This window comes from Heptranchias perlo, chromosome 25, assembly GCF_035084215.1.
Source record: "Heptranchias perlo isolate sHepPer1 chromosome 25, sHepPer1.hap1, whole genome shotgun sequence".
Taxonomy (NCBI): Eukaryota; Metazoa; Chordata; class Chondrichthyes; order Hexanchiformes; family Hexanchidae; genus Heptranchias; species Heptranchias perlo.
This window is the reverse complement of record NC_090349.1, coordinates 6,817,784-6,845,016: the sequence shown is the minus strand read 5'-3', so window position 1 is coordinate 6,845,016 and position 27,233 is coordinate 6,817,784. Positions and strand designations below refer to the sequence as shown.

Below are 27,233 nucleotides of genomic sequence, written 5' to 3'. Positions count from 1 at the left end.
CAGATCAAGCTCTCCCAGGGCAGGCACTTCAGTTACGTGGATAGACTGGAGCTTGGGTTGTTCTCCTTCCAGCAGTGAAGGTTGAGAGGAGATGTGATAGAGGTGTTCAAAATCATGAGGGGTCTAGACAGAGTAGAGAGAGAGAAATACTTGCCTTAGAGGCAGTGCAACAAAGGTTCACTAGATTAATTCCTGGGAAGAGTGGGTTGTCCTTTGAGGAGAGGTTGAGTAGAATGGGCCTATGCTCTCTGGAGTTTAGAAGAATGAGAGGTGATCTCATTGAAACAGACAAGATTTGGAGGGGCTTTGATAGGGTAGATGCTGAGAGGTTGTTTCCCCTGGCTGACGAGTCTAGAATTAGAGAGCATAGTGGCAGGATAAGGGGTCGGCCATTTAAGACTGAGATGAGAAGGAATTTCTTCACTCAGACGGTTACGAATCTTTGGAATTCTCTACCCCAAAGGGCTGTGGATGCTGAGTCGTTGAGTATATTCAAGGCTGAGATTGATAGATTTTTGGACTCTAGGGGAATCAAGGGATATGGGGATCGGGCAGGAAAGTGGAGTTGAGGTTGAAAATCAGACATGATCTGATTGAATGGCAGGGCAGGCTTGAGGGGCCGGATGGCCTACTTCTGCTCCTATTTCTTATGTCCTTACATTCTTCCCTCCACATCAACTGAGCACAAACTGGGCCTTCTCTCTCCCCATCAACTGAGTATAAACTGGGCCTTCTCCTCATCAACTTAGCACAAACTGGGCCTTCCCTTTCCCCTTCTAAGAAGAAATCCCCACCCCCTGCTGAGCTGAAGGTTGTTCCCTGCTACCCTGCTTAGAACATTTCCGAGCAGTAACTCATCACCCACTCATTGAGAGGCAAATGCCCCCACACACCCTTAGAAACAACTTGTGCCTCTTTCAGCCCCTCACCCTGAAGCAACTCAGCACCACCCCCATCCTGAAGTGAAAACATACCCTCTGTAACATACCTCTCTGGAGACAGGAGGTTATGTGATGAAACCTCCAGGAATACGTCCAACCAGAGTTGGCACTCCCACCTGTCCCAGTGCAACAAAACCCTTCCCCATCCAATGTTGTTTTGTTCTCAATCCCCTATCCTCTACACTTGTTCTCCCATACCCTCCCTCTCTCTGTCAACCTGCTCCTACTCCCCCCACCCCCGGCTGAAGAAATAGGCCCTTGCTCATTCACACTCACCCCTTTATTGTCTTCTGTTGCTCCCTCTCCTCCAACCCCTCCTCCTTCAGCCCCCCCCACCCCCCGCTCTATTCCCTCTTCCCTTCCTTCTTCCCCACCCTCTTCATTCCCTCTTCTCCTCCCCATTCCCCCCCTCCCTTTGCTCCCTGTCTCACTGCCCTTTCCCCTGCTTGACCTGAATTCTCAACTTGGTGTTGACTCCCTGTGTGTAGGGTCACAGGAGATCAACTCGTTTATATTTTAACAAGGGGGCATAATTTTAAAATGAGAGCTCGGCCATTCAGAAGCGAAATGAGGACGCATTTTTTCATACAAAGGGTAGTGGAAATATGGAACTGTCTCCCCCAAAGGCTGTGGATGCTGGGTGAACTGAAATTTTCAAGACTGAGTTTGATGGATTTTTGTTAGGTATGGTTATCAATGAATATGGATTAAAGGCAGGTAATTGGAATTGAGGGGCAGATGAGCTATGATCTGACTGAATGGAGGAACAGGGTTGAGAGGCTGTGTATGTATAGTATCAGCTGTGGTTCAGTAGTAGCACTCTTGCCTCTGAGTCAGAAGGTTGTGGGTTCAAGTCCCACACTAGAAAATTGAACATAAAACTAGACTAATACTTCAGTGCAGTACTAAGGGAATGCTGCACTGTTGAAGATGCTGTCTTTTGGATGAGATGTTAAACCGAGACCCCATCTGCCCTCTAAGGTGGACATAAAAGATCCCATGGTGCTATTCGAAAAAAAGCAGGGGAATTCTTCCTGTGTCATGGTCACTATTTATCTCTCAACCAACTAATACAGATTATCTGATCATTATCCTATTGCTGTTTGTGGGATCTTGCTGTGCACAAATTGGTTGCCGCATTTCTTACAACAGTGACTACACTTCAAAACTATCTAATTGTCTGTAAAGTGCCTTGTGACATCCCGAGGATGTGAAAGGCGATGTATAAATGCAACTTTGTCTTTTTTATTCTATGTATATTTTATATATAGTGTGTGTATATATGTATATATATATATATAGGGTATATATATGATAGGTAGCTATATGGGTATTTCTATGTACAGATATATACATACCAGCAATAATCATTGCCATTGCAACATTATGTTGCTACTGCAAAACAGTTCCCTCCGAAAGCTATTCACTGTTACACCAGTAGTGCACGTGAATATATTTCCGGAGTGAAACAAGCGTTGGCAGAAAGTTCTCGGTGGTCTGAGTCCGGGATGTTGGTTCAGTGTCACCATGAGAACCAATAGAGTTTATAAACTGTGGATCCACAAGAAGGGATTCGGGGGCAGCGGTGAGTGCGGGGGTCCGGTGCAGCCGCCTCTTGTGTGACATTTCATCCCCCGATAAGCCGGGGTCTGTGAGCCGCTGAAGATGGAGGAGTTCTGTAACATGGGGCGGGGCGCTCCCGGTGGGATGGCTGTGTCCTGATCTCACTCCGTCTCTGTCCCGGTAACTGAAGGGCATTTGACTGGGATCTAAAGCAGCCCGTGTTTAATCCCTTCATGGCATCGCCCTCCATAGAACTCCTCCCAACCCAACCTCTGCTTTCCACCGACTCTGGCCCTTTGCCTCACCATTGACTGTGAACCATCTTTAGCCGCCAAGGCCCTATGCTCTGGAATTCCCTTCCTAAGCCCTTTTGCCTCTTCACCTCCTTTAAGATCCCATTGAAACCCACCTGTTTGTGGTCACCTCACCTAATGTCTCCTTTGGCTCTGTTCCATTTTTTAAAAAAAATTGCTTCTGTGAAGTGCCTTGGGATATTTTTTGTGTGTTAAATGCACTATATAAATGCAAATTCTTCTTGATGATTCCCAGGTCAATATGACCACAGCAAGTCTCTGATACTGGGCTGAACCTCCACAATAGTCTGAGTTTGAAAGGCCTGCAGTAAGGTGGCAGAATGTAACTTGCACCTCTCCACTTTGCCCAGCTCCAGATGACACTTTCTGTTGCTGAGTTATGGCTCTATGGGCAACAATTAACATCTAGCCCTTCAACCAAGTGCACTTTCTTTGTGTGAGCTGAGACAGTGAATATTGGCAAGCTATTTGAACATGGGGAACCTCACAGTTCAGCCTAATTCTTTTCTCACCCACTATCCACATGTGTACTTTCATTGGATGGTGATCAAGAGTGGGAAACCTGGCTGATTTTGTTTAATCTCTTTAGCTCCTCGGGAACTGTGACCAGTTGAAGCAGCCTCTGATCAGCTAACTCAACACAGACCAGCAATCAAGTGCCATTTTCTCAACCTGTGGACTTATTTTTTGGGGGGAGGATGGTTAGGAAGTATAAATGCAGCATTTTCCCTCCAAATATTAAATGGGTGAGGTAGAATCTGTGACAGTGGATCCTTTGTGCTCCTATGGAAAGAGTGGGCTTGATGGGCTGAATGGCCTTTTCTTATTCCATGTTCTCATACTAGATAGAATATAAAAACAGGGAGGTATTGGTGAGACCGCACCTGGAATACTGCATACAGTTTTGGTGTCCATACTTAAGAAAAGACATACTTGCTCTCGAGGCAGTACAAAGAAGGTTCACTCGGTTAATCCCGGGGATGAGGGGGTGGACATATGAGGAGAGGTTGAGTAGATTGGAACTCTACTCATTGGAGTTCAGAAGAGTGAGAGGCGATCTTATTGAAACATATAAGATTGTGAAGGGGCTTGATCGGGTGGATGCGGTAAGGATGTTCCCAAGGATGGGTGAAACTAGAACTAGGGGGCATAATCTAAGAATAAGGGGCTGCTCTTTCAAAAGTGAGATGAGGAGAAACTTCTTCACTCAGAGGGTGGTAGGTCTGTGGAATTTGCTGCCCCAAGAAGCTGTGGAAGCTACATCATTAAATAAATTTAAAACAGAAATCGACAGTTTCCTAGAGGTAAAGGGAATTAGGGGTTACGGGGAGCGGGCAGGAAATTGGACATGAATTTCGATTTGAGGTTAGGATCAGATCAGCCATGATCTTATTGAATGGTGGAGCAGGCTCGAGGGGCCGATTGGCCTACTCCTGCTCCTATTTCTTATGTTCTTATGTTCTTCCTGTTTCTTGCTTTCTTTAGACTATGAGCTGATGGTGAACCCCAAAGTCTTCCCTCAGGTGAAGCTGGGTGATATTGTGGAGATTGCATATATCAATGATGAATACAGGTAAATGTTTTGGCACCATTTTGATGCATTGCTTTTTGTTGAATGTTGCTTGTTATGATGCACAGCACCCTTCCTGGGGTATGTGCAACCCAGGAAGTTTAATGTTTTGATGGAATGTAATCTTTCTAATTGAACTTCAGAGTTAAAATGTCTGTGTAAAGCCACAAGAATTCTGTGTTAATATGCTAGATGGGTGGGTACTTTTTTTTTGCTGGTACTAATTTAGATTTATGTAGAAAATTTGGTATGCGTGGTGAAGGAAGGTCTGAAGATGACTCTGTGGGTACAGTGTAATGCCAATACCAGCACACTGCACCACAGGAGGGGATTGCACCCATATAACCTAATTTCAGTTGTGGCATCAGGGTAAAGTGTCAATGAGCAGGATTGAGATGGGACGACAGAGGATGAGTTGCCGTGGGATGTGGCTTTTCACTGAGGTGCAGCATTGGCAAGACCAAGAGATGGTTTGTCTGGCTGCCCCAGCTGTGAAATGTAATTGGGGGAGTGAAAGGCCTGACCAGAGGAGGATAAAGTAACTGTAAATGGGAGGATGAGAAGTACTTGTACACTACAGTAGAACCCCTCTAATTCTACCACCAGCAGGACTGGTGAAAAGTGTCTGACTTAGTGAGGTGATTACTTGGAGACTTCTGTCCCACTTTACTTTTCAGCAAAGCTGATGGGACTGTTGGGAATGTGTATTTTGCAATAATATAGAGGAAGGCTGCAGCCTTGTACCTATATGCCCAGGATGAATTCAATACACAGTCAAACGCTTTAAAGGTTAATGAACCTGGCCATACTCATGACCAACATCCGAGGTTACAAAGGATGCTTTGTTGCAGAAGATACACATATTACAGCTCAACCCTCCAGATGTCTCCCTTCTTCATCTTCCAATCTCACGTTACAATGGTCTTGCTTTTAAGCTTAGCTAAAAGGCCATTACATCACCGCCTTCATGATCGTCACTCTTAGTTTTACATTAGCTATTATTAGCTCAACATACCAAGGCTCAAAAAGGCTCCATAGCATGATTTCAGGGCATAACATAAACTACATTTAAATGTACAGAAAAGAATAAACATAGAGGGGCAGAAATCGAAACCAACACTGCTGGCTGCTCCATAGATTTATACTAATCCACTAGCTTACTTTTCATCGGCCACTTCCTCGAATAGGAAGCGGAGAAGATCCCAGCGTCAGTTCAGGCGTAGCTAGGACCCTGGGAGAAGCGAGAGGATCGCTCTCTCCCCTCGACCAATCAGATCGTAGCATTTTTGACACGCTGCGTTCACTGTCTCAGTAGGCTTTAATTGTTAAACCAGGAAGTGAAAGGTACAACCTTAAAATCAATATTAAAAACAGTTGTAGACAGCGAATAAAAGAGAGGGTAAGAAATAATTGAATTAAATAAAAGACAGAAAGGAATGACCAAAAACTATTAAAATAAGGAATAATGAGACTCGACATTTTTAAAAGTTAATTTTTAGTTGTTTGGCAGTCATTAAGACTTACCATGCTGTTAAAACTTCATTCAGACCTGTTTTGTGGTGTAATTAGTTACTTTCCAGCGGGGCAGATAAGGAAGTTTGCACTTTTTCACAGATTTCTCTGATTGCAGTGTGTGATATACCTTTAATTCGAAGCTGTCATTATCACCGGCGAACCAGTGGGAACAAGTTCCGGATTTCCGCGTTTCACCGCATATGTGCGAGCGCTGGAACTTGCTCCTCCATTTCGTCACTATCAATGGAGAGCGCTGTTGAGCTCTCCTTTATTTTGGGAGTGATTTCTGCCCCATTGATATATCCATGAGAAGATTAGGATTATCCAAGGCTATTTTTATATAACGACCGTCACATCCTAACAGATTTGTCGACATTTTACAGATATTCCCTGTTTCAGCAAATCGCTGAAGAAGTTGCCTTTCACCCACAAAATGGAGACTTCAGTTGATTACAACTTCATCTAGCATAGCTTCTCTAACAGGATGGTGCTCTGTTCCTCCAGTCCTTTATCCCAAATATTTTTAATATATATTTATAGTAACTCTATCTCTACCTCCTGATCGGTGACTTAGATGAAAAATGAGTGTTGGGCATTTTTTGTTTACTAACCTGGATGTAATTTCCATTGACTCTTGGTATTTCAAACAGGTCTGTGTAAAAGTAGCTGCCAATTGGGGTTCAATGTACTATTTGATTTAGTCAACTTTGCTTCCCCTTTTGCTAACAGCCAATGAAGTGTCAAGAATTCTAACTCTATAAAGTTAGAATAAACTTCATGAGTTTTGCTGATTTTAAAATTGTTATGCCTTTTTATACATAAAGGGAAAGTAACTTGTTTCTGAGGGGAGGACAGATTAATGTGCCAACTGTGCCACAGAGCAGGGGCGGACACTGGTTCAAGTCCTACTCTACACAGGTGCAGGTCTGAGTCACGCCCCTGCCACCAGAAGGAACAAACTTAAAATTGAAATCTGCTCCACAAAGCCCACAAGTGTAACTTGTGGGAGATTTCTCCTCATCTCATTGTGTGAGGGGAGTCAGTTGGTGGTTTATAGCTCCTAACTTCTCTCAACTGACCTGTTGTGCTAACTGAGCTCCCCTTAGATTGCTGCCTTATAATCACTCTTTTAATGAGGTGTCCTGACCAATGTTTATCCCTCAACCATTGTCACTAAAAACAGATAATCTGGTCATTTAACACATTGCTGTTTGTGGGACTTTGCTGTGTGCAAACTGGCTGAGCTGTTTCCCTACATTACACAGTGACCACACCTCAAAAGTACTTAATTGGCTGTGAAGTGCTTTGGGACGTCTTGAGATTGTGAAAGGCCACATATAAATGCAAGTTCTTTCTTTCGCTCTTGCGCTCTGTTTCTCGCACTCTCGTATGTGTTGCGTACTAATTATTATGTTGTCTCTATGAATTGCAGCCCTCTTCTTCTTCAGGTGAAGTCTTTGAAAGAAGATCTGCAGAAAGGTAATGCCCTGAATTATTTTGCGTTGTTTACTGCAGTGGCTGGCGGAGGTGGGGAAGAGTGGAAATTTGCAGCTTGTGAACCATGTCTGTGTTAAACTGTATCCAGATTGTGTGAGATCTGCACCATCAATCCGAAAATTAAGAGTGAGAAGCTCTCTGATTTCTTTTTGTTTGTTTAAAGATAGAATGGAGTGGACGTGTAGAGCTGAGGGGGGCCTCTGTTTTAGAGTACTTTTACATGGCATGTTCCTGATCGCTGTTCTGCCCTGTAGTTGGCAGCCTCTCCACAGGGAGGGAAGCCTGTTTGGCTCAGCCTTGCCAATCTTTCAGCAGTCAGTTACAATATTATGTTGTAAGAGATCTAGGAGCAAGACTCCTGTGTAGTCTAGGGGACCTGAAGGGGGGGGGGTGGATTGGGGTGGGGGAAGAGAATGAATATCAACAAATGGGTATTTTAATGTCTGAGCTGGGTTTGAATCAACTTTGCACAGATGAGACGAAGTCTTTCTCTGGGAACTGGGTAATCTCAACATGGTCCATAGCACACAGCTACTCCTAATTTAGGAGATTCGGGTTACAGAGGTAGATGGTGTGAGAAAGAGAGATGTCACCCAAGTACTGTGTCTGAAAGTGGTGATCACAGTGTTCCCCTGAGGTCTGGGTTGAAACGCTGTAGGAGGAAAGTCTTGTATTTGTATAGTGCCTTACTACCAAAGAGCTGTATCTGTTTTTGGTGGTGTTGATTGAGGGAGGAATGTCGGTCAAGGCACGGGTAGAGCTCACTGATCCTCTTCAAATGGATCCTTTAAAATTAAAACAAAAGCAAAATACTGGAGATACTGGAAATCATCTGAAATAAAAACAGAAAATGAAGGAAACACTCAGCAGGTCAGGCAGCATCTGTGGAGAGAGAAACAGAGTTGTAGAACTTCAAGGTGGGGCATTCTTGGAAGAGAAATGGCCGTGAATTACACACTAAAACAAAAGCAAAATATTACGGATGCTGGAAATCTGAAATAAAAACAGAAAATGCTGTAAATACTCAACTCTGTTTCTCTCTCTCCACAGATGCTGCCTGACCTGCTGAGTATTTCCAACATTCTCTGTTTTTATTTAAAATTAAAATATTCAAAAAAAAATGAATGTTTCAGCTTTCTGCTGGGGCCCCAGGCATACTGCACTATGACAGGTTCCACAGCCAGTCATTTCCAGTTACCCCACCCCGAAGCAGGTGACACACACAGCCCCGAACTCTCTCAAATTACAGTAACACCTCTGACCTCAGGATATGAGCCGGGGCACAGATGTAGGTGCAGGTCCTGCCCCATGGAGCGGCCCAGGGAAAACCTGCCCTGCTGCCTTGAATGCATTCAGTAAATCTATTCTCTTTCTTGTGCTGCTATTTCTCTCCCAATCTGTGTACCAGTTAAACTCTCCCATTATCACCACTTTTTCTTCTTGTAGGCCCCCTTGATCTGCATGCACATATATTCCTCTGTTAGGCCTTAAAATACTTCTGATGTTTTGGATCCCTTTATTGTTGTTTAGTTCTACATGTACTGATTCCACTTCGATCCCTCCCTTCTATTGCCATCATGACGTGCCTTTAGAAATCTTGCTCCTCTTCCTATTTTCCTTATCCTTTGAAAAAAATTCCTGTGTCTTGCTATATTTAGCTCCTGATCTTTCCCAGGCTGAAGCCAGATCTCTAATTGCATTCCCCTAAATTATTTTAATCCTTTCTCTTTTCACCTCATGCTATTTTAACCCCTTGCCCTACTTGCTTCAGTTCTTCCCCACTTCTCTATTTATCCTCTATGTGGATATTGATACTGGTATGGTTTACGTGTCTTGTTCTCATCCTTGTTTTTAAATCCCCCCATGGCCTTGCCCCTTCCTATCTCTGTAACCTCCTCCAGCCCTGCAACTCTCAGAGATCTCTGCGCTCCTCCAATTCTTGCCTCTTGCGCATCCCCAATTTTAATTGCTGCACCATTGGTGGCTGTGCCTTCAGCTGCCTAAGCCCTAAACCCTGGATTTCCCTCCCTAAACCTCTCCGCCTCTCTACCTCTCTCCTTTTTAAGACGCTTCTTAAAACCTACCTCTTTGGCCAAACTTTTGGCCACTTGTCCTAATTTTTTTTTTTATTCGTTCATGGGATGTGGGTGTCGCTGGCGAGGCCAGCATTTATTGCCCATCCCTAATTGCCCTTGAGAAGGTGGTGTTGAGCTGCTGCAGTCCGTGTGGTGAAGGTTCTCCCATAATGCTGTTAGGTAGGGAGTTCCAGGATTTTGACCCTGCGACGATGAAGGAACGGCGATATATTTCCAAGTCGGTATAGTGTATGACTTGGAGGGGAACGTGCAGGTGGTGGTGTTCCCATGTGCGGGCTGCCCGTGTCCTTCTAGGTGGGTGGAGGTCGCGGGTTTGGGAGGTGCTGTCGAAGAAGCCTTGTCGAGTTGCTGCAGTGCATCCTGTGGATGGTACACACTGCAGCCACAGTGTGCCGGTGGTGAAGGAAGTGAATGTTTAGGGTGGTGGATGGGGTGCCAGTCAAGCGGACTGCTTTGTCCTAGATGGTGTCGAGCTTCTTGAGTGATGTTGGAGCTGCGCTCATCCAGGCAAGTGGAGAGTATTCCATCACACTCCTGACTTGTGCCTTGTAGATGGTGGAAAGGCTTTGGGGAGTCAGGAGGTGAGTCACTCGCCGCAGAATACCCAGCCTCTGACCTAATATTTCCTTATGTGGCTCAGTGTCAAATTTTGTTTGAAAACGCTCCTGTGAAGCGCCTTGGGACGTTTTACTGCATTAAAGACGCTATATAAATGCCAGTTGTTGTTGGTACAGCTTCCTCTGCCTTAGAACTCGTCCCAATTCCCTTGAAATCTGAAACCCTTACAGAAGTGTAGTGAGTGCAGAGAGGTTTGGGTTGCCCAATAAACATTTATATTAAAAATATATATGTGCATCAGCACTTTTAACTTTCTTTTGTTCAAATAATTTTTAATGGAGATATGGGAAGGAAAAAATCCTTTTGGCACATTGTGAAATAAGTTTAATTGCATATTTTGCCCTTGTTGTTTGCCTCAGAAACTATTAGTGTGGACCAGACTGTGGCCCAGGTGTTTAAACTCCGAGCTTACCAGGACGTCTATGTTAATATTGCTGATCCCAAGGTAAGTGGTGTGTTTTATTTTTATTTCTCCCCTCCACTCCCTGGGTCCCCAGTGCCCTGTATGTTGCATTTCTGGCTTCCTTCTCATTTTTATATTTTTTTAGGCTTGCAAACCAACTACTTCAGCCTTCTATTCTGCTTGAAAAAGCACTTTCCTTCCCCTCGCTCTCTTAGCTGTCTCAGCACTCACTGATTGGCCTCTCCTTCTGCCACTAGCACTCTGCACCTGGCCACCCTCCCCACCCCTCTGCCAGTGATGTTCTGTAGCAGCTACCACATAGTGCATGAGACTGACCTGGAGAGACTGCTGATGTTTTTAGGTTTGCTGACTGGTGTTCTCATTCCCCCTAAGAACTTAGCTGTGTGGGGAACTCCCAGGCTTCAGACCATTGCACAGTGCCAGTAGGCTGCTTCCACTGAAAACTGTTTTGTGCCATACCTTTATAAATGTGACATAATAGTTCCCTTTGGACTTAAAACTCTAGTGCTTGTGATTTTTTTGTTATATTGTTAATAATTTCTCCTTTTTAAACTGCTTAATCCCCCTCCCTCACTTTTTAAAAAAAAAAATCCACAGCCATTAGAGCTTCGAGTCTAAAGGAACTAATTGGGCTGATGCTATGTTGTGTTTCACCGGCACGAACTCAACCAACTACCTCATTGTTCGATGTGTGAGCCTAGACATAGCTTATAATTGCATAGTTTACAGCATAGAAACAGGCCATTCGGCCCAACCGGTCTATGCCAGTGTTTATGTTCCACACGAGCCTCCTCTCACCCTACTTCATCTCACCCTATCGCGTATAGTCTAACCCTATCAGCATACCGTGCGTGTTGGCAAACTGTTCCACTGTGGGGTAGCATTGCAGCCGAGGAAAATTCTACTCTCTCCTGATGTCCAAATACTCGCACTTTCTGGCAGAGGTTCCCCTGGTAATTATTTTCCCCTTTCCTATCCTGTGGGCACTGGGGCCCATTGTAGAATCCTACTTCCACCATCACCAAGGATGGGTAACCGAGTACAGATGAGGGATCAAACACAGGAACTTGCTGCTTTTGCATGGCTTGGGTGCATTTATTACAACAACAACAACTTGTGCCTTTTAATGCAGAAAAACGTCCCAAGGCCCTTTACAGAAGCATAACCAGACAAAAAGTGACACCGAGCCAAAGAAGGAGATATTAGGAGGAGTAACAAAAAGCTTGGTCAAAGAAGTAGGTTTTATGGAGGATTTTAAAGGAGGAGGGAGAAGCGAAGTGGTTTAGGGAGGGAATTCCTCAGCTTTGGGCCTCAGTGGCCGTAGGCACAGCAGCCAATTATGGGGGGGAAAGGAGAGAGGAATGCATTGAGCTATCAGGAAGCTGTAATTTATTTTTTCGAATGTTATTTGAAAGGGATTTCAGAATAGCTCAAAATAAGAAGAAAAAGTCCATTTTTAGTTTTCTTCAGCTGCTGTAGAAGTTTTGCTACACTTGTCTAGAGGTGGAACTGCCTGGCGGGTATGACTGTGACCACAGCTGTCACAATGCATTTCACCATTTCTACCAACCAGCGAATGCAACTCCGCAAGTGGAAATTGAGCCCTGTCTGAACGCAACAATTATTTCTTGTGTAAATGCATGAGGACAGTTTCCATTAGCAGGCCGTCTCTTCTGTTACATTGAGTTAACTGAGCCCAAATAGAACAAGTAAACCTAATCACATTGCGTACTGGTGAGCATGCAGGATACCCACTGTTATCGTTTCAGAAGATGGAAAATTGCACATTGTGTAGGCTAAACTATTCATAAGATTGATTTACAATTAAAAATGATATACACAAGTATAGCCATAGGCAAAACAATAAGCAGTGGTGTAGGAGAACCGGAAACTGCCCAATTAGTGGTGGATTTACTCATCCAAATATTAGACTTTTCCACCTGGAATTCTTGTGGGGGTTCTCCTAATCTTCCACTGTAGCTTTGGCGGAAATCCTGGAAAGAAGCTATAAACAGCCGTTTATGCCATTTCTCCAGGATTCCTACTGAAGCGATGGTAGCAGATCAGGAGAACCCTTGCAGAAATTCTCCCTGTCCGTGATTAAAGCTAAACAATGTAGGGAGTACTGCTTTTGGCTTTTCTTAGTTTCAGACTGGAGCAGTTTCTTTGGGTGAATCAGGCCTTCTTTTCTTGCCAGGTAAATGGTATGAGGTCCTCCTCAAAGTTCATCATTCAGGGTGAGGTATTATATTTGAAATAAACCCCAAACATCCATGGAATTTGATGCACCTAGGTCAGAACTGCTGACTGCTGGAATTTTTTTGTGTCTCAAGTCTCTTTGTTTTAAGACGGTGCTGTCAAATCAGTTGTGATCAAAAGAACAATCGTTCAGCCCTCACGCTCTCAAAATACAGTAACATGAAGCCAGTCACAGGAATATTGAGAGGTTAACCACGTTATCTGGAATCCAAGCAGCTAACATGTGCTCAAGCCCTTACAATATATATTTTATTTTGCAAAGTGAGTATTGACACCACTGTGTCAGCCAATGAGTTGGAGGCAGAACGGGATTTACAGCAAACAGTCTATTTATTCAGCAAACGGAATCCATTTAAACAGAGTCTGTACGAACTACAGGGAACAGTTTCATGACTGAAACTACAGCAAAGTCTCCCGATAAAAGCAGGATTATTTCTCCAGGAAAATGCAGGGAGTGGAGGATAGTTACATAATACAAATTATGTGCATAAAATTAATCCTAGTCACTTACAGCAGTGTGGTTTCCAGGCGTGATTGACAGGGTAATTCGCCTATCATCTCCACTCTGGCCGGGACTAGTGGTGTCAACGTATGCTGCATTTATTTTAACTAATTCTTGACAAAAAAGAATCTGCCTTTTCTCTAGCCTGACCGTCTCCTGTCTTTCATTTTGAAACTCAGTTACTGTTGCATTTAAAACCTATTTCAAAAATTCTATTTTTGTCACAATCAGTTTTATTTAATTTAGTGTTTATTTTCGGATGTGCCCGAGCTGTAAATATTTCCCTGTGCTATCCGTCTGAATATTTAACAGGATGTTACCCTCGATCTGGTGGAGCTTACCTTCAAAGACCAGTACATTGGGCGCAGCGACATGTGGCGGCTAAAGAAAAGCCTGGTAAGTTGTAGATAATTTGATTTTACTTCATTCTAGCCCCAAATTGCTCATAAATTGCTATTTTGTAGGCTGATTGTACCACCCCACAAACCTCTGCCAAACTGTTCTAAACACCCTGAGCATCACAAGAACAGGAGTAGGCCATTCAGCCCCTCAAGCCTCTTTTGGAATCATTGAAAATTTACGACACAGAATGAGGCCATTCGGCCCATCGTGTCTGCGCCAGCCGAGAATGAGCCACCCAGCCTAATCCCACTTTCTAGCACTTGGTCTGTAGCCTTGTAGGTCACGGCACTTCAGGTGCACATCCAGGTACTTTTTTTAATGAGTTGAGGGTTTCTGCCTCTACCACCCTTTCAGACAACGAGTTCCAGACCCCTACCACCCTCTGGGTGAAAAAATTTCACCTCAGCTCCCCTCTAATCCTCCTATCAATCACTTTAAATCTATGCCCCCAGGATATTGACCTCTCTACTAAGGGAAATAGGTCCTTCCTATCCACTTTATCTAGGCCCCTCATAATTTTGTACACCTCAATTAAATCACCCCTTAGCCTCCTCCGTTCCAATGAGAACAACCCCAGCTTATCCAATCTTTCCTCATAGCTAAAATTCTCCAGTCCTGGCAACATCCGCGTAAATCTCCTCTGTACCCTCTCGAGTGTAATTACATCCTTCCAGCAATGTGGTGACCAGAACTGCGCACAATACTCAAGCTGTGGCCTAACCAGTGTTTTATACAGTTCCAGCATAACCTCAATGCTCTTATAATCTCTGCCTCGGCTAATAAAGGAAAGTATTCGATATGCCTTCTTAACCACTTTATCTACCTATCCTGCTACCTTCAGGGATCTGCGGACATGCACTCCAAGGTCCCTCACTTCCTTTACACCTTTCAGTATCCTCCCATTTATTGTGTACTCCCTTGCCTTGTTTGCCCTCCCCAAATGCATTACCTCACACTTCTCTGGATTGAATTCCATTTGCCATTTTTCTGCCCACCTGACCAGTCCATTGATATCTTCCTGCAGTCTACAGCTTTCCTCCTCACTATCAACCACACGACCAATTTTTGTACCATCTGCAAACTTCTTAATCATGCCCCCTACATTTAAGTCCAAATCATTAATATATAATCACAAAAAGCAAGAGACCTAGTACTGCGCCCTGCGGGACCCCACATTCAATTAGATCACGGCCGATCTGTATCTTAACTCCATTTACCCGCCTTGGTTCCGTAACCGTTAATATCCTTGCCCAACAGAAATCTATCAATCTCTGTTTTGAAATTTTCATTTGACCCCCAGCCTGAACAGCTTTTTGGGGGAGAGTGTTCCAGATTTCCACTACCCTTTGTGTGAAGAAGTACTTCCTGACATCACCCCTGAGTGGCCTAGCTCTAATTTTAAGGTTAAGCCCCCTTGTTCTGGACAATATCTGTGCACTTCATGGAACTCTGCTGGAGTGAACATGAAGACAGTGTTTAGGTGATCTTGAGTGTAATCCTATCGGATTTACTTTGTCTCAGATCTGTTGGTGCTGGTAGTAGTGGAGTGTGCAGGCTACAGCTAGGGCAGGATGTAGATTTATGTTTGAGATTCTTGGGAATTAATTATTAAAGCTGTGAGGATGTACTGTACAAAAGAAGGTGCATCCCACAAAGAGGGTGAATTGGAGGGAGAGTCACCATGGACCCGTCAAACACCTTACACCCAGTTTCAGTACCTTTTTTAGGAGGTGGTTTTGATGCTGGGGAAAACCTGGGATGTATAGAATTATTATTCACTTTTTAAACTTTGTGATTTTATGTTCTGAGAATGTCACTACAATGGAATGTCTCGGGCCAGCATTGGCTTGGAGGCACAACAGTATGAACCGTGCCTAAACTCCAAGCTGGTGCTCCTGCTATCAGCTGGGATGTAATCTGACCATAAGACCATAAGAGATGGGAGCAGGAGTAGGCCATTCGGCCCCTCGAGCCTGCTCCGCCATTCAATGAGATCATGGCTGATCTGATTTTTACCTCCTCCACTTTCCTGCCTTTTCCCCATATCCTTTGACTCCCTTGTTGACCAAAAATTTGTCCAACTCAGCCTTGAATGCATTCAATGACTCAGCCTCCACAGCTTTTTGGGGTAAAGAATTCCAAAGATTCACGACCCTCTGGGAGAAGAAATTCCTCCTCATTTCCGTCTTAAATGGGCGACCTCTTATTCTGAGACTATGCCCCCTAGTTTTAGATTCCCCTCTCAGCATCTACCCTATCGAGTCCCCTCAGAATCTTGTATGTTTCAATAAGATCTCTTCTCATTCTTCTAAACTCCAATGAGTATAGACCCAACCTGTTCAATCTTTCCTCGTAAGACAACCCTTCCATACCCGGAATCAACCTAGTGAACCTTCTCTGAACTGCCTCCAATGCAAGTATGTCCTTCCTTAAATAAGGGCACTAGAACTGTACACAGTACTCCAGGTGTGGTCTCACCAGCACCCTGTACAGTTGTAGCATGACTTCCCTGCTTTTATACTCTATCCCCCTGGAAATAAAGGCCAATATTCCATTTGCCTTCCGGATTACCTGCTGTACCTGTATGTTGACTTTTTGTGTTTCATGTACGAGGACACCCAGATCCCTCTGTACCGCAGCATTTTGTAGTATTTCTCCATTCAAATAATATTTTGCTTTTTTATTTTTCCTCCCAAAGTGGATGACTTTACATTTTCCCACATTATATTCCTTCTGCCAAATTTTTGCCCATTCGCTTAACCTGTCAATATCCCTTTGCAGACACTTTGTGTCCTCCTCGCAACTTGCTTTTCCACCTATCTTTGTACCATCAGAAAATTTGGCCACAAGACACTCTGTTCCTTCATCCGAGTCATTGATGTATATTGTAAATAGCTAAGGCCCCAGCACCGATCCCTGGGGCACCCCACTAGTTACAGATTGCCATTTTGAAAATGACCCTTTTATCCCGACTCTTTGTTTTCCGTTAGTTAGCCAATCCTCTATCCATGCCAGTATATTGCCCCCAACACCATGAGCTCTTATTTTGTGCAGTAATTTTTTATGTGGCATCTTATCAAATGCCTTTTGGAAATCCAAATATACTGCATCCATTGGTTCCCCTTTATCCACCCTGCCCGTTACTTCCTCAAAGAACTCTATTAAATTTGTCAGACATGATTTCCCCTTCATAAAACCATGTTGACTCTCCTTGACTGTATTATGAGTCTCCAAATGTCTTGCTACTACTTCCTTAATAATGGATTCTAGCATTTTCCCAACGATAGATGTCAGGCTAACTGGCCTATAGTTACCTTCTTTCTGTTTCGCTACCTTCTTGAATAGGGGTATTACGTTTGCGGTTTTCCAATCCGCTGGGACCTTTCCAGAATCTAGTGAATTCTGGAAGATTACAACCAATGCATCCACTATCTCTGTATCCACTTCCTTTAAGACCCTTGGATGCAAGTCATCAGGTCCAGGGGACTTGACAGCCTTTAGACACATTATTTGACCTAGTACTTCTTCTATAGTGATAGTGATTGTTTTTAGTTCCTCCCTCCCCTTTGCCCCTTGATTTTCTTCTATTATTGGTATATTATTAGTGTCTTCTACTGTGAAGACATACAAAATATCTGTTCAATTCCTCAGCCATTTCCTTGTTTTCCATTATTATTTCCCCAGTCTCATCCTCTAACGGACCAATGTTTACTTTAGCTACCCTCTTCCTTTTTATATACTTGTCGAAGCTTTTACTGTCAGTTTTTATATTTCTTGTTAGTTTACTCTCATAATTTATTTTCCCCCTCTTTATTATTCTTTTAGTCATCCTTTGCTGATTTTTAAAGTTTTCCCAATCTTCAGGCTTACCAGTAATCTTTGCCATGTTGTATGCTTTTTCTTTTAACCTGATACCATCCTTTACTTCCTTAGTTAGCCATGGTTGATTCACCCTTTTTGTGGAGTCTTTCCTCCTCACAGGGATATATTTTTGTGACGAGTCATAAAATATCTTTTTAAATGTTTGCCACTGCTTATCCACCATCTTACCATCTAATCTGTTTACCCACTTTAGCCAATTCTACCCTCATTCCTTTTATAATTGCCCTTATTTAAGTTTAATACAGTAGTTTCAGACCCAAGATCCTTGCTCTCAAACTGGATGTGAAATTCCATCATGTTATGATCACTGCTTTGAGATCATTAATCCTGTTTTGTTACCCATTACCAGATCCAAAATGGCCTGTTCCCTGGTTGGTTCCCCGATGTATTGGTCTAAGAAACAGTCCCCAATACACTCTATGAACTCCTCCTCAGGGCTATTTTTGCCAATTTGATTTGTCCAATCTATGTGAAAGTTAAAATTGCCCATGATTATTGCATTACCTTTTTTACAAGCCAATGTGGTGTTCTGCAGGTGAATTCCTGCAGCTGTAGAGACCGGACCAGACTGGCAATATCTTTGGGTTGACGAGATGCTGTGTTGCTAACACCAGCACACTGCGCTGGCGCACAGCACTGCGCAAGTAGTCCACACTGCAGTTGGCACTTGGAGTGAGTGGGTTGGAAGCAGGGCTCGACCATTTTAATATCTACATATTTGTAGTAAACTTCAGAGAAAGGATCAGGTGATGAGTGTTCATAAATTGGAACAATTATGATTTCTGATATTGTAAGATATTTGTCTATCTCTTCCAGGTTAACACCTGCGCTTATATCACACAGAAGGTGGAATTTGCTGGAATAAGGTCAGATATGTAGTTCTGTAACATGTAAAATCTCAGAAGTATAATTGATGAGAATTTCCTATGCGTGACTGGAGCATTGGCACCAGGAGTTGTTGGGGTATGGTTTTACCCCCATGATAGCTCTCTCGCTCACACGGAAGCGGTAGTGGCGGCTAGCAGGCGTCATCACTCTGCAGCTCTCGCGTGTCCCATCGCCGCGAACATGTGGCATTGGTGGAGGCTCAGTGGCAGGTCAGCTGCCAGTGGCATTTGGCAAGAACATTATGTGAAAATGGAAAAGGATAGTGTTGAGTTGCACCCTTAGGGAAGAAAAACGTCGAGTTGTGAATTCACAGGATTAGACCTCAGACAGCTCTGCATTCTGTTTGTCTTTAATTGAATCCTGGCAGAGACAATGCACTATTGGTTTAGTGTTTGCTGAGGATTCTCTTTGTGGGGGGGGGTACTGTATATAAGATTTCTGTATTACTGGTTAAGATGGTAGTCATGTTTATTCATTCCTTTTAGAGCACAAGCAAGTGAACTCTGGGTCAAAGGAGAAAAGGTTACATGCGGATACATAAGCGAAGATACCAGGGTAAGAACTTAGATGGTTATCGGCTTAGTGTTGTTATCGGTCATTGTTCAGGTATTATTTTAGGGGCTATCTGTAACCAGCACTGCGAGTAATCTTTTTGGTTTACATACATGCGTCATCCATCCAAAGTGACATTCTGTGTGATCTTGGTACATTACCCCTCCTCATCCTCTCTGCATCCTTTGACCCAGTCAACCACACCATCTTCCTCTACACCTCTCCTCTGTTATCCAGTTCTGAGGGACTGCCCTTGCTTTGTTCCACTCACGCCTATCTGATTGTAGCCACAGCATCTGCACCAACGGTTTATCTCCCCAGACCCGCACCGCCACCTCAGGGTTAATTCTTCCCCCGTTCTCTTCCTCATCTACGTGCAACCCCTTGATGACATCATCTGCAGACATGGGGTCAGCTTCCACATGTATGTTGATGGCATTTGGCTCTACCTCTCCACCACCCCTCTGAACTTCTTCATTGCCTTTGTGCGGTTAGATTATTTGTCCAACATCCATTCTTGGATGAGCTTCAATTTCCTAAACATTGGGAAGACCAAAACTATTACCTTCAGCCCACATCACAAGTGCCTTAACCTAGTCACTGACTCCGTGCACCTCCCCAGGCACTGTCTCATGCTGAACCAGACTGTTCACAACCTCGGTCTCCTGCTCAGCCCCATATATCTTCTCCATCACAAAGACTGGCTGCTTCCACCTCAGTCTTATCACCCACCTCTGCCGCTACATCATCTCATTTGCTGCTGAAATCCTCATCCATGCCTTTGTTACCTCCAGACTTGATTATTCCTGACCTACATTGGCTCTTGGTCCTCCAATTTAAAATTCTCATCCTTGAGTTTAATCCATCAATGTTCTCATCCCTCGCTATCTTTGTAACCACCTGTGCTACAACCCACCTCCTCCCCAAACCATCAGTTCCTCTGATTCATGCCTCTTGCGTATTTTCTCCCTCCCTTCGCCCCACTACTGAGAGCCCACCTTCAGCCGTCTAGGTCCACACTCTAGAATTCACTCTAAACTCCTCTGCCTTTCGATGTTCCTCTCCTCCTCCTTTAGGAGGCTCCTTGAAACCCACCTCACCCCTCCTCATACATATCTATCTTTGGCTCGGTGTCAATTTTTTTTTTCCTTGTCCTGTGTGAAGTGCCTTGAGAAGTTTTTTTTTCTACATTGAAGGTGCCATATAAATGCAAATTGTTTTTCCCCCCCATTTACCTCCCCCTCCTCTCCTGGAGGGAGTGACTCGTGCTGTGTTACAGTCCTACAGGCACTCGCTGCTGTCCAGTGCCCCATCAACATGGTATTTCTTCATATATGAGCCAAACATTTTTTTTATTCGTTCATGGGATGTGGGCGTCACTGGCGAGGCCAGCATTTGTTGCCCATCCCTAATTGGCCTTGAGAAGGTGGTGGCGAGCCGCCTCCTTGAACAGCTGCAGTTTGTATGGTGAAGGTTCTCCCACAGTGCTGTTAGGTAGGGAGTTCCAGGACTTTGACCCAGCGACGATGAAGGAACGGCGATATATTTCCAAGTTGGGCTGGTGTGTGTCTTGGAGGGGAACGTGCAGGTGGTATTGTTCCCATGTGCCTGCTGCCCTTGTCCTTCTAGGTGGTAGAGGTCGCGGGTTTGGGAGGTGCTATTGAAGAAGCCTTGGCAAGTTGCTGTAGTGCATCCTGTGGATGGTACATACTGCAGTCACAGTGCGCCGGTGATGAAGGGAGTGAATGGGGTGCCAATCAAGTGGGCTGCTTTGTCCTGGATGGCGTCGAACTTCGAGTGTTGTTGGAGCTGCACTCATCCAGGCAAGTGGAGAGTATTCCACCACTCTCCTGACTTGTGAGGAGTATGATGGAATACTCTGGTGAGTTACTCGCCGCAGAATACCCAGCCTCTGACCTGCTCTTGCCACAGTATTTATGTGGCTGGTCCAGTTAAGTTTCTGGTCAATGGTGACTCCCAGGATGTTGATGGTGGGGGATTCGGCAATGGTAATGCCATTGAATGTCAAGGGGAGGTTGTTAGACTCTCTCTTGTTGGAGATGGTCATTGCCTGGCACTTGTCTGGCGCGAATGTTACTTGCCACTTATGAGCCCAAGCCTGGATGTTGTCCAGGTCTTGCTGCATGCGGGCGTGGACTGCTTCATTATCTGAGGGGTTGCGAATGGAACTGAACACTGTGCAATCATCAGCGAACTTCCCCATTTCTGACCTTATGATAGAGGGAAGGTCATTGATGAAGCAGCTGAAGATGGTTGGGCCTCGGATACTGCCCTGAGGAACTCCTGCAGCAATGTCCTGGGGCTGAGATGATTGGCCTCCAACAACCAGTACTATCTTCCTTTGTGCTAGGTATGACTCCAGCCACTGGAGAGCTTTCCCCCTGATTCCCATTGACTTCAATTTTACTGGGGCTCCTTGGTGCCACACTCGGTCAAATGCTGCCTTGATGTCAAACGCAGTCACTCTCACCTCACCGCTGGAATTTAGCTCTTTTGTCCATGTTTGGACCAAGGCTGTAATGAGGTCTGGAGCTGAGTGGTCCTGGTAGAACCCAAACTGAGTGTCCGTGAGTAGGTTATTGGTGACTAAGTGCCACTTGATAGCACTGTCGACAACACCTTCCATCACTTTGCTGATGATTGAGAGTAGACTTATGGGGCAGTAATTGGCTGGCTTATGAGTATTGATGGGCTATTCCTTTGTGGTGTGCATCGTTGCCAAGCCCCTTTTTGTCCTCACCTTGTGTCCACACACACACTTCCCAGCAGGAGTCTGAGAATGGTGAGCAGGCGGGGGAACCTTGCCTGAGCCCAGTAGCAGAAACTCCCATCATCTCCCTTTTTTTAAAATTATTCATTTTTGGAATGTCGGTGACACTGGCAAGGCCCGAATTTATTGTCCATATCTAGTTGCCCTGAGAAAGTGGTGGTGGGCTGCCTGCTTGAAATGCAGGTAGCGGTTTGAGGTTTGACACAACTGAGTGGCTTGTTGGGTCACTTCAGAGGGCAATTAAGAGTCGACCATGTTGATGTGGGACTGGAGTCACATATAGGCCAGACCAGGTAAGGGTGTAAGGTTTCCTTCCCAAGAACATTAGTCAGCTAGTTGGCTCTCAGCTGCTGATAGCTGAGATCCACTCACTTAGCACGGACAAGAATTAAACCTGGAGCCATCTGGTCTGCGTGGTTCAGTACCACAGTTTGTAGTCCATTCACTCAGAGCCACTGAGGAGTTGTGTTTATAGGAAGATTGTGGCATTTGATGTTGCAAGCTGACTCGAAGTATAATTGCTGTCTGCCAAAGTCTTGCTATGGCGGCTCAGTGTTTAAAGGCATTATTAGGAGTTGCTGTTGCTTCTGGACATGTGATATGGTTTGGGGGAATTAGTTGCTGATGTTTTGAGACAAAAGACCCCAGAGTATGGCACTCTCAACAAAATCCAAAAGAGAGACATTGAAGGGCAAACCTGAAGGGGCAGGATTGAGGTCAATGCCAAATTTTGGTAATGGTGTAAGAAAGAGAGTTCATTGCAGGAGAGAGGGAACTTTAGCACTTGAGCTATATAAAGAGGAGGAAAAATATCATTTGAGTCTACGCTTTGGGGATGGGGATAATCAAGAGAATTCTGTAGTCAGAAATAGGTTGAATTGTGACTAACATTATTGGTGTCCTTTTTAAAGGTGGTGTTCCGATCTACCTCCGCCATGGTCTATATTTTCATCCAGATGAGCTGTGAGATGTGGGACTTTGATATCTATGGTAAGCCAGTTTTTAATACAATATGACTATAGTGTACATTTTATAACAAACTGTACTATAACGTCAGTCATAAACAGAAGTCATGTTCCATGACCATACTTGCAGTGCTGTGACTCTTTTTTCAAAGTAATCGGTGGGCCAAGAATTTTAAATATTCACTGTTCTGATGGGAGATTATCCACAGTTTAAATGGACACAGTATGATAATTTTGCACATTGTGCTGACAGCCCTAATAAGGTCTACTGTGAGAGAAAGGAGCCTAAGTGGCAAACTAGCAACACAAGGATGAATAGAATGATTTTTTTTCTTTAAAACTATGAATTACAAAACGGTTGGTTCAGTATGTTGTCTGACTAAATATCTGCTTCCTGTTCCTAAAAAGCTCAGTTGCTATCAAATATTGAGGTAATATCAGTTCTCTGAGTGGTATCACTGCCTCCTGTGTCTCCAATGTGCATTGGCCAGTACCCGAAGCTGAGGTAGGTTAAGAAATAGGTGCCTGCTCCGCCATTCAATAAGATCAAGGCTGGTTCTTCGACCTCAACTCTACTTTCCCGCCCGATCCCCATATCCCTTGATTCCCCTAGAGTCCAAAAATCCATCTATCTCATCTTGAATATATTCAATGACTCAGCATCCACAGCCCTCTGGGGTAGAGAATTCCAAAGATTCGCTCTGCGTGAAGAAATTCCTCCTCATCTCCATCCTAAATGGTCGACCCCTTATCCTACGACTATGCCCCCTAGTTCTACACTTTCCAGCCAGGGGAAACAACCTCTCAGCCTCTACCCTGTCAAGCCCCCTCATAATCTTATATGTTTCAAAGAGATCAGCTCTCATTCTTCTAAACTCCAAAGAGAATAGGTCCATTTGAGTCAATCTCTCCTCATAGGACAACCTTCTCATCCCAGGTATTAATCTAGTGAACCTTTATTGCACCACCTCTAAGGCAAATATATCCTTCCTTAGATAAGGTTATCTGCTTTTAAAACCATGTCCTGTGATCCTTGTGTTTTCTGCAGTATATATGAGATGAGCAGGTAAGTTGCTGCAACCCATTTCTGATTCTGTGATATTTAAAACACAGAACTCTTTGTGAATTCTATTTAACGAAACAATTTTTTTCTTTTCTCATGTAGACAGGTAGTTATGGGATAATATTTCATATTTGTATAGTTTAAAACCAGAGTGGCAACTCAGAGTTCCTGTCTCTTTCTTGAAGTGTCCCCACAATCACTGATTAGATACAATCTAGTTGGGCTGTGTGTCGGACTAATGTGCCCTAGACTGATGAGAATTTAAGGGAAAAAGATGCTGGACTTGTCAATTTGGTGAAGTTTTAACCTTCTCCACTTAATGGGGGGGGAAAAGCAGCGGGCAGATTGCAGATGTTTCTTCTAATGTTTGGACTGTTCACTAACCATCCCGTTTGTTTCTTTCTCACTTAGGTGATTTGTACTTTGAGAAGGCTGTAAATGGTTTCCTTGCTGACCTTTTTGCCAAATGGAAGGTAAAAAAGGGGGAAAGAAGGAGAACAACAACTGATTGTGATATAGTCAGTGTGGAAGATGCAATCAGCTTTGCTTGGAGTGTGTTATATATTTTTCTTCCCCCCACCCCCCCCCATTCCTGAAGAGACAAGTGCTGCCAGCTATCTGGTACCCATCTACCCATTCCCCCCCCAATTGGCCATTCTTGATGTGTTAACCTAGATGGTGAGAATTAGCAGGTTTTTTTGCTACAGGACTATTGCAGCAGAGCCTGGTTATGCCTCACCTATGGGCATGGGTTCCTCCAGTTGCCAATATGTGCGGTAAAGTTGGTAGGAGTATAAAATGGATAGCCAGCCTGCCACTGGTTTCCTTCCAGGTCTCCTTCAGCATCCTAGATTATATAAAGGTCACTGGGAAGTGCTCAGTCTCTATATGTTACCTCTCCCTGGGGCCATGCTGAGATTTGGAAACAACAGCACTTGAATCATAACTGCAAGTTCACATCTGACATCACGGTGACAACCACCCACTATTGTAACCTTTAGTCTGTCGATGTGTTTAGCTTCTATTACCCTGATCAGACCTGAATTCTAAATGTTGTATAACCTGTATATTGGACAGCCCTCATTGAGTATTCTTAATCTATTAGTAATAGAAATAAAAAGATTGAATAAGATATTCAAATGTGAGATGTTTTTGCTGTACAAATTTCTGTTACAATTTGAGTGTCCTATCAAACAAGATGGACTGATTGCATTTTCAAATTCTCTCTTTCCCTCCCTTAATTTTAGGATAAGAATTGTAGCCATGAAGTGACGGTGGTTTTGTTTTCCAGAACTTTCTATGATGCCAAGTCAATGGGTGAGTTTATCCTCAATACCTCGTGGTATTGTAAAGCTCTGAGTGAAGGAATGACCAAAGGCTACATCAATATGCTTTTCTTTTTAGATATTATAAAATTCGTTTAGCCCAGGAGTCTACACTAATGGTGCTGCTGGTTATCATTTGCTCCACTGTTGGAAGTTAATTGCAGATAAATCCATAATTGATTGAAGCATAAAATTAAATTGCTTTCCGTTCTATAAAACTACTAGTCCAGTGTGAAGCCTAAATCAAATGATCAATTTTGCTGTATTTACTGTTCATTATTTTTGGCATGGTCATTAAAAAAAATCTGGTTTCAAGTTGCTGAATCTAATACTTTTTTCATAGTCACAAACTGGAGCTCATTGATCAAAAATTTATTTGATTTTGTTTTTTTGACGTGTTCCACACTCAAAACTACAATCACATTTCATACTGGTAAGCTCTGTGCCTCAGCTTTGTATATCTCCGTGGCTCAGTTGTTCACACTCATGCCTCTGAGTCAGAAGTTTATGGCTTCAAGCCCCATTGCAGGACTCCAGCACATAATCTAGGTTGACACCCCAGAACTGAGTACCTAAGGGGTGCTACGTTATCAGAAGTGCTGTCTTTCTGATGAGGCATTAAACTGAGGCTCCATCTGCTTGTTCAGGTGTACAGGACAAAGCAGCCCACTTGATTGGCACCCTAAACATTCACTTCCTTCACCACCGGTGCACTGTGGCTGCAGTGTGTACCATCTACAGGATGCACTGCAGCAACTCGCCAAGGCTTCTTCGACAGCACCTCCCAAACCCGCGACCTTTACCACCTAGAAAGACAAGGGCAGCAGGCAAATGGAAACAACACCACCTGCACATTCCCCTCCAAGTCACACACCATCCCGACTTGGAAATACATCGCCGTTCCTTCATTGTCGCTGAGTCAAAATCCTGGAACTCCCTTCCTACCAGCACTGTGGGAGAACCTTCACCATACTGACTGCAGCGGTTCAAGAAGGCGGCTCACTACCACCTTCTCAAGGGTAATTAGGGATGGGCAATAAATGCTGGCCTTGCCAGCGTCGCCCACATCCCATGATTGAATTTATTTAAAAAAATAAAGATTCCATGTTGCTATTTGAGGAGAGGAAGTTCTCCTAGTGCCCTAGCCAACATTCCCCCTTCAACTAACACCATCAAAGATGAACGAGGAGAATAGGGAAGAAAATAGGAAAAGTAGAGAGAAAATTGGTATGCTCCATGCCCAGTTGGAATTGAGGGCAGGGTGAGTCTACCCATAGAACAGCCTCCTTACAGCCAGAAAGAGGTAATTCAGCCCATAGTGTCTTTGTCAGCGCTCTTTAGGATTAGCAATCTAAAGGTAACCCCACTACCACGCTCTATCCCCATAGCCCTGTATCTTCCTCTGCTTCAAATATTTATCCAAGTTTCTCTTAAAAGATGCATTGGTCTGTAAGGAAATTTCTCCTATCTTCTCTCCTCACTTTCTTAGTGACAATATTAAATTCACGATCACTTGTCACTTGTTCCCCAAAGAGAGGAAATAGTCTTTGTATATGTCTGTGGCTCAGTTGTTCACACTCTTGCCTCTGAATGAGGTCCCACTGTGGGACTCTAGCACATAATCTGGGTTGACACCCTGGTACTGAGTACTGAGGGTGTGCTACATTGTCAGAGGTGCTCTCTTTCTGTAGAATAACCCCTAGATCTCTTGGTGTGCATACTCCCATTCCTTGTTTATCCCCTAGATTATATTACCTCACACTGATCCACATTAAATTATACCTGCTACCTATCTACCAATTCTGCCAAGCTGCCTGTCTTCCTGAAGTCTTTTACAGTTCTCCTCACTGTTGCCAAACCACTACTTTTGTGTCATCAGCGAATTTCAATATTGTATTCCCGATACCCAAGTCCAAATCATTTATATAAACCGAGAATAAAAGTGGATTCAACACCGAACCCTGGGATACAGCACTTCCAACCCTTCTCCAAACCATTACCTTAACTCTCTTTGTTTCCTTTCTGTCAACCGACTTTGTGTCTATGTTGCTATATTTTCTCTTCTC

The 27,233-nt window shown here is 43.9% G+C and overlaps 1 protein-coding gene across 5 annotated transcripts in view; it reads left to right on the top strand.

Annotated features, from left to right (window-relative positions):
• Nucleotides 1-2,412: 2,412 nt before the first annotated feature.
• depdc5 (DEP domain containing 5, GATOR1 subcomplex subunit) overlaps nucleotides 2,413-27,233 on the top strand; it is a 194,629-nt gene continuing 169,808 nt past the window's right edge. For 4 of the 5 annotated variants that reach the window (XM_068005515.1, XM_068005516.1, XM_068005514.1 and 1 more), the window contains exons 1-10: nucleotides 2,413-2,526; nucleotides 4,304-4,391; nucleotides 7,336-7,382; nucleotides 10,474-10,559; nucleotides 13,612-13,695; nucleotides 18,400-18,449; nucleotides 18,957-19,026; nucleotides 22,726-22,804; nucleotides 24,254-24,315; nucleotides 25,090-25,159. In XM_068005515.1, the coding sequence (XP_067861616.1) occupies nucleotides 2,469-2,526; nucleotides 4,304-4,391; nucleotides 7,336-7,382; nucleotides 10,474-10,559; nucleotides 13,612-13,695; nucleotides 18,400-18,449; nucleotides 18,957-19,026; nucleotides 22,726-22,804; nucleotides 24,254-24,315; nucleotides 25,090-25,159 (694 nt within the window). In that variant the 5' untranslated portion in view covers nucleotides 2,413-2,468. Of the gene's footprint in view, nucleotides 2,527-2,602; nucleotides 2,685-4,303; nucleotides 4,392-7,335; nucleotides 7,383-10,473; nucleotides 10,560-13,611; nucleotides 13,696-18,399; nucleotides 18,450-18,956; nucleotides 19,027-22,725; nucleotides 22,805-24,253; nucleotides 24,316-25,089; nucleotides 25,160-27,233 lie in introns of those variants that run through there. The other variant, XM_068005517.1, reaches the window with a different exon arrangement.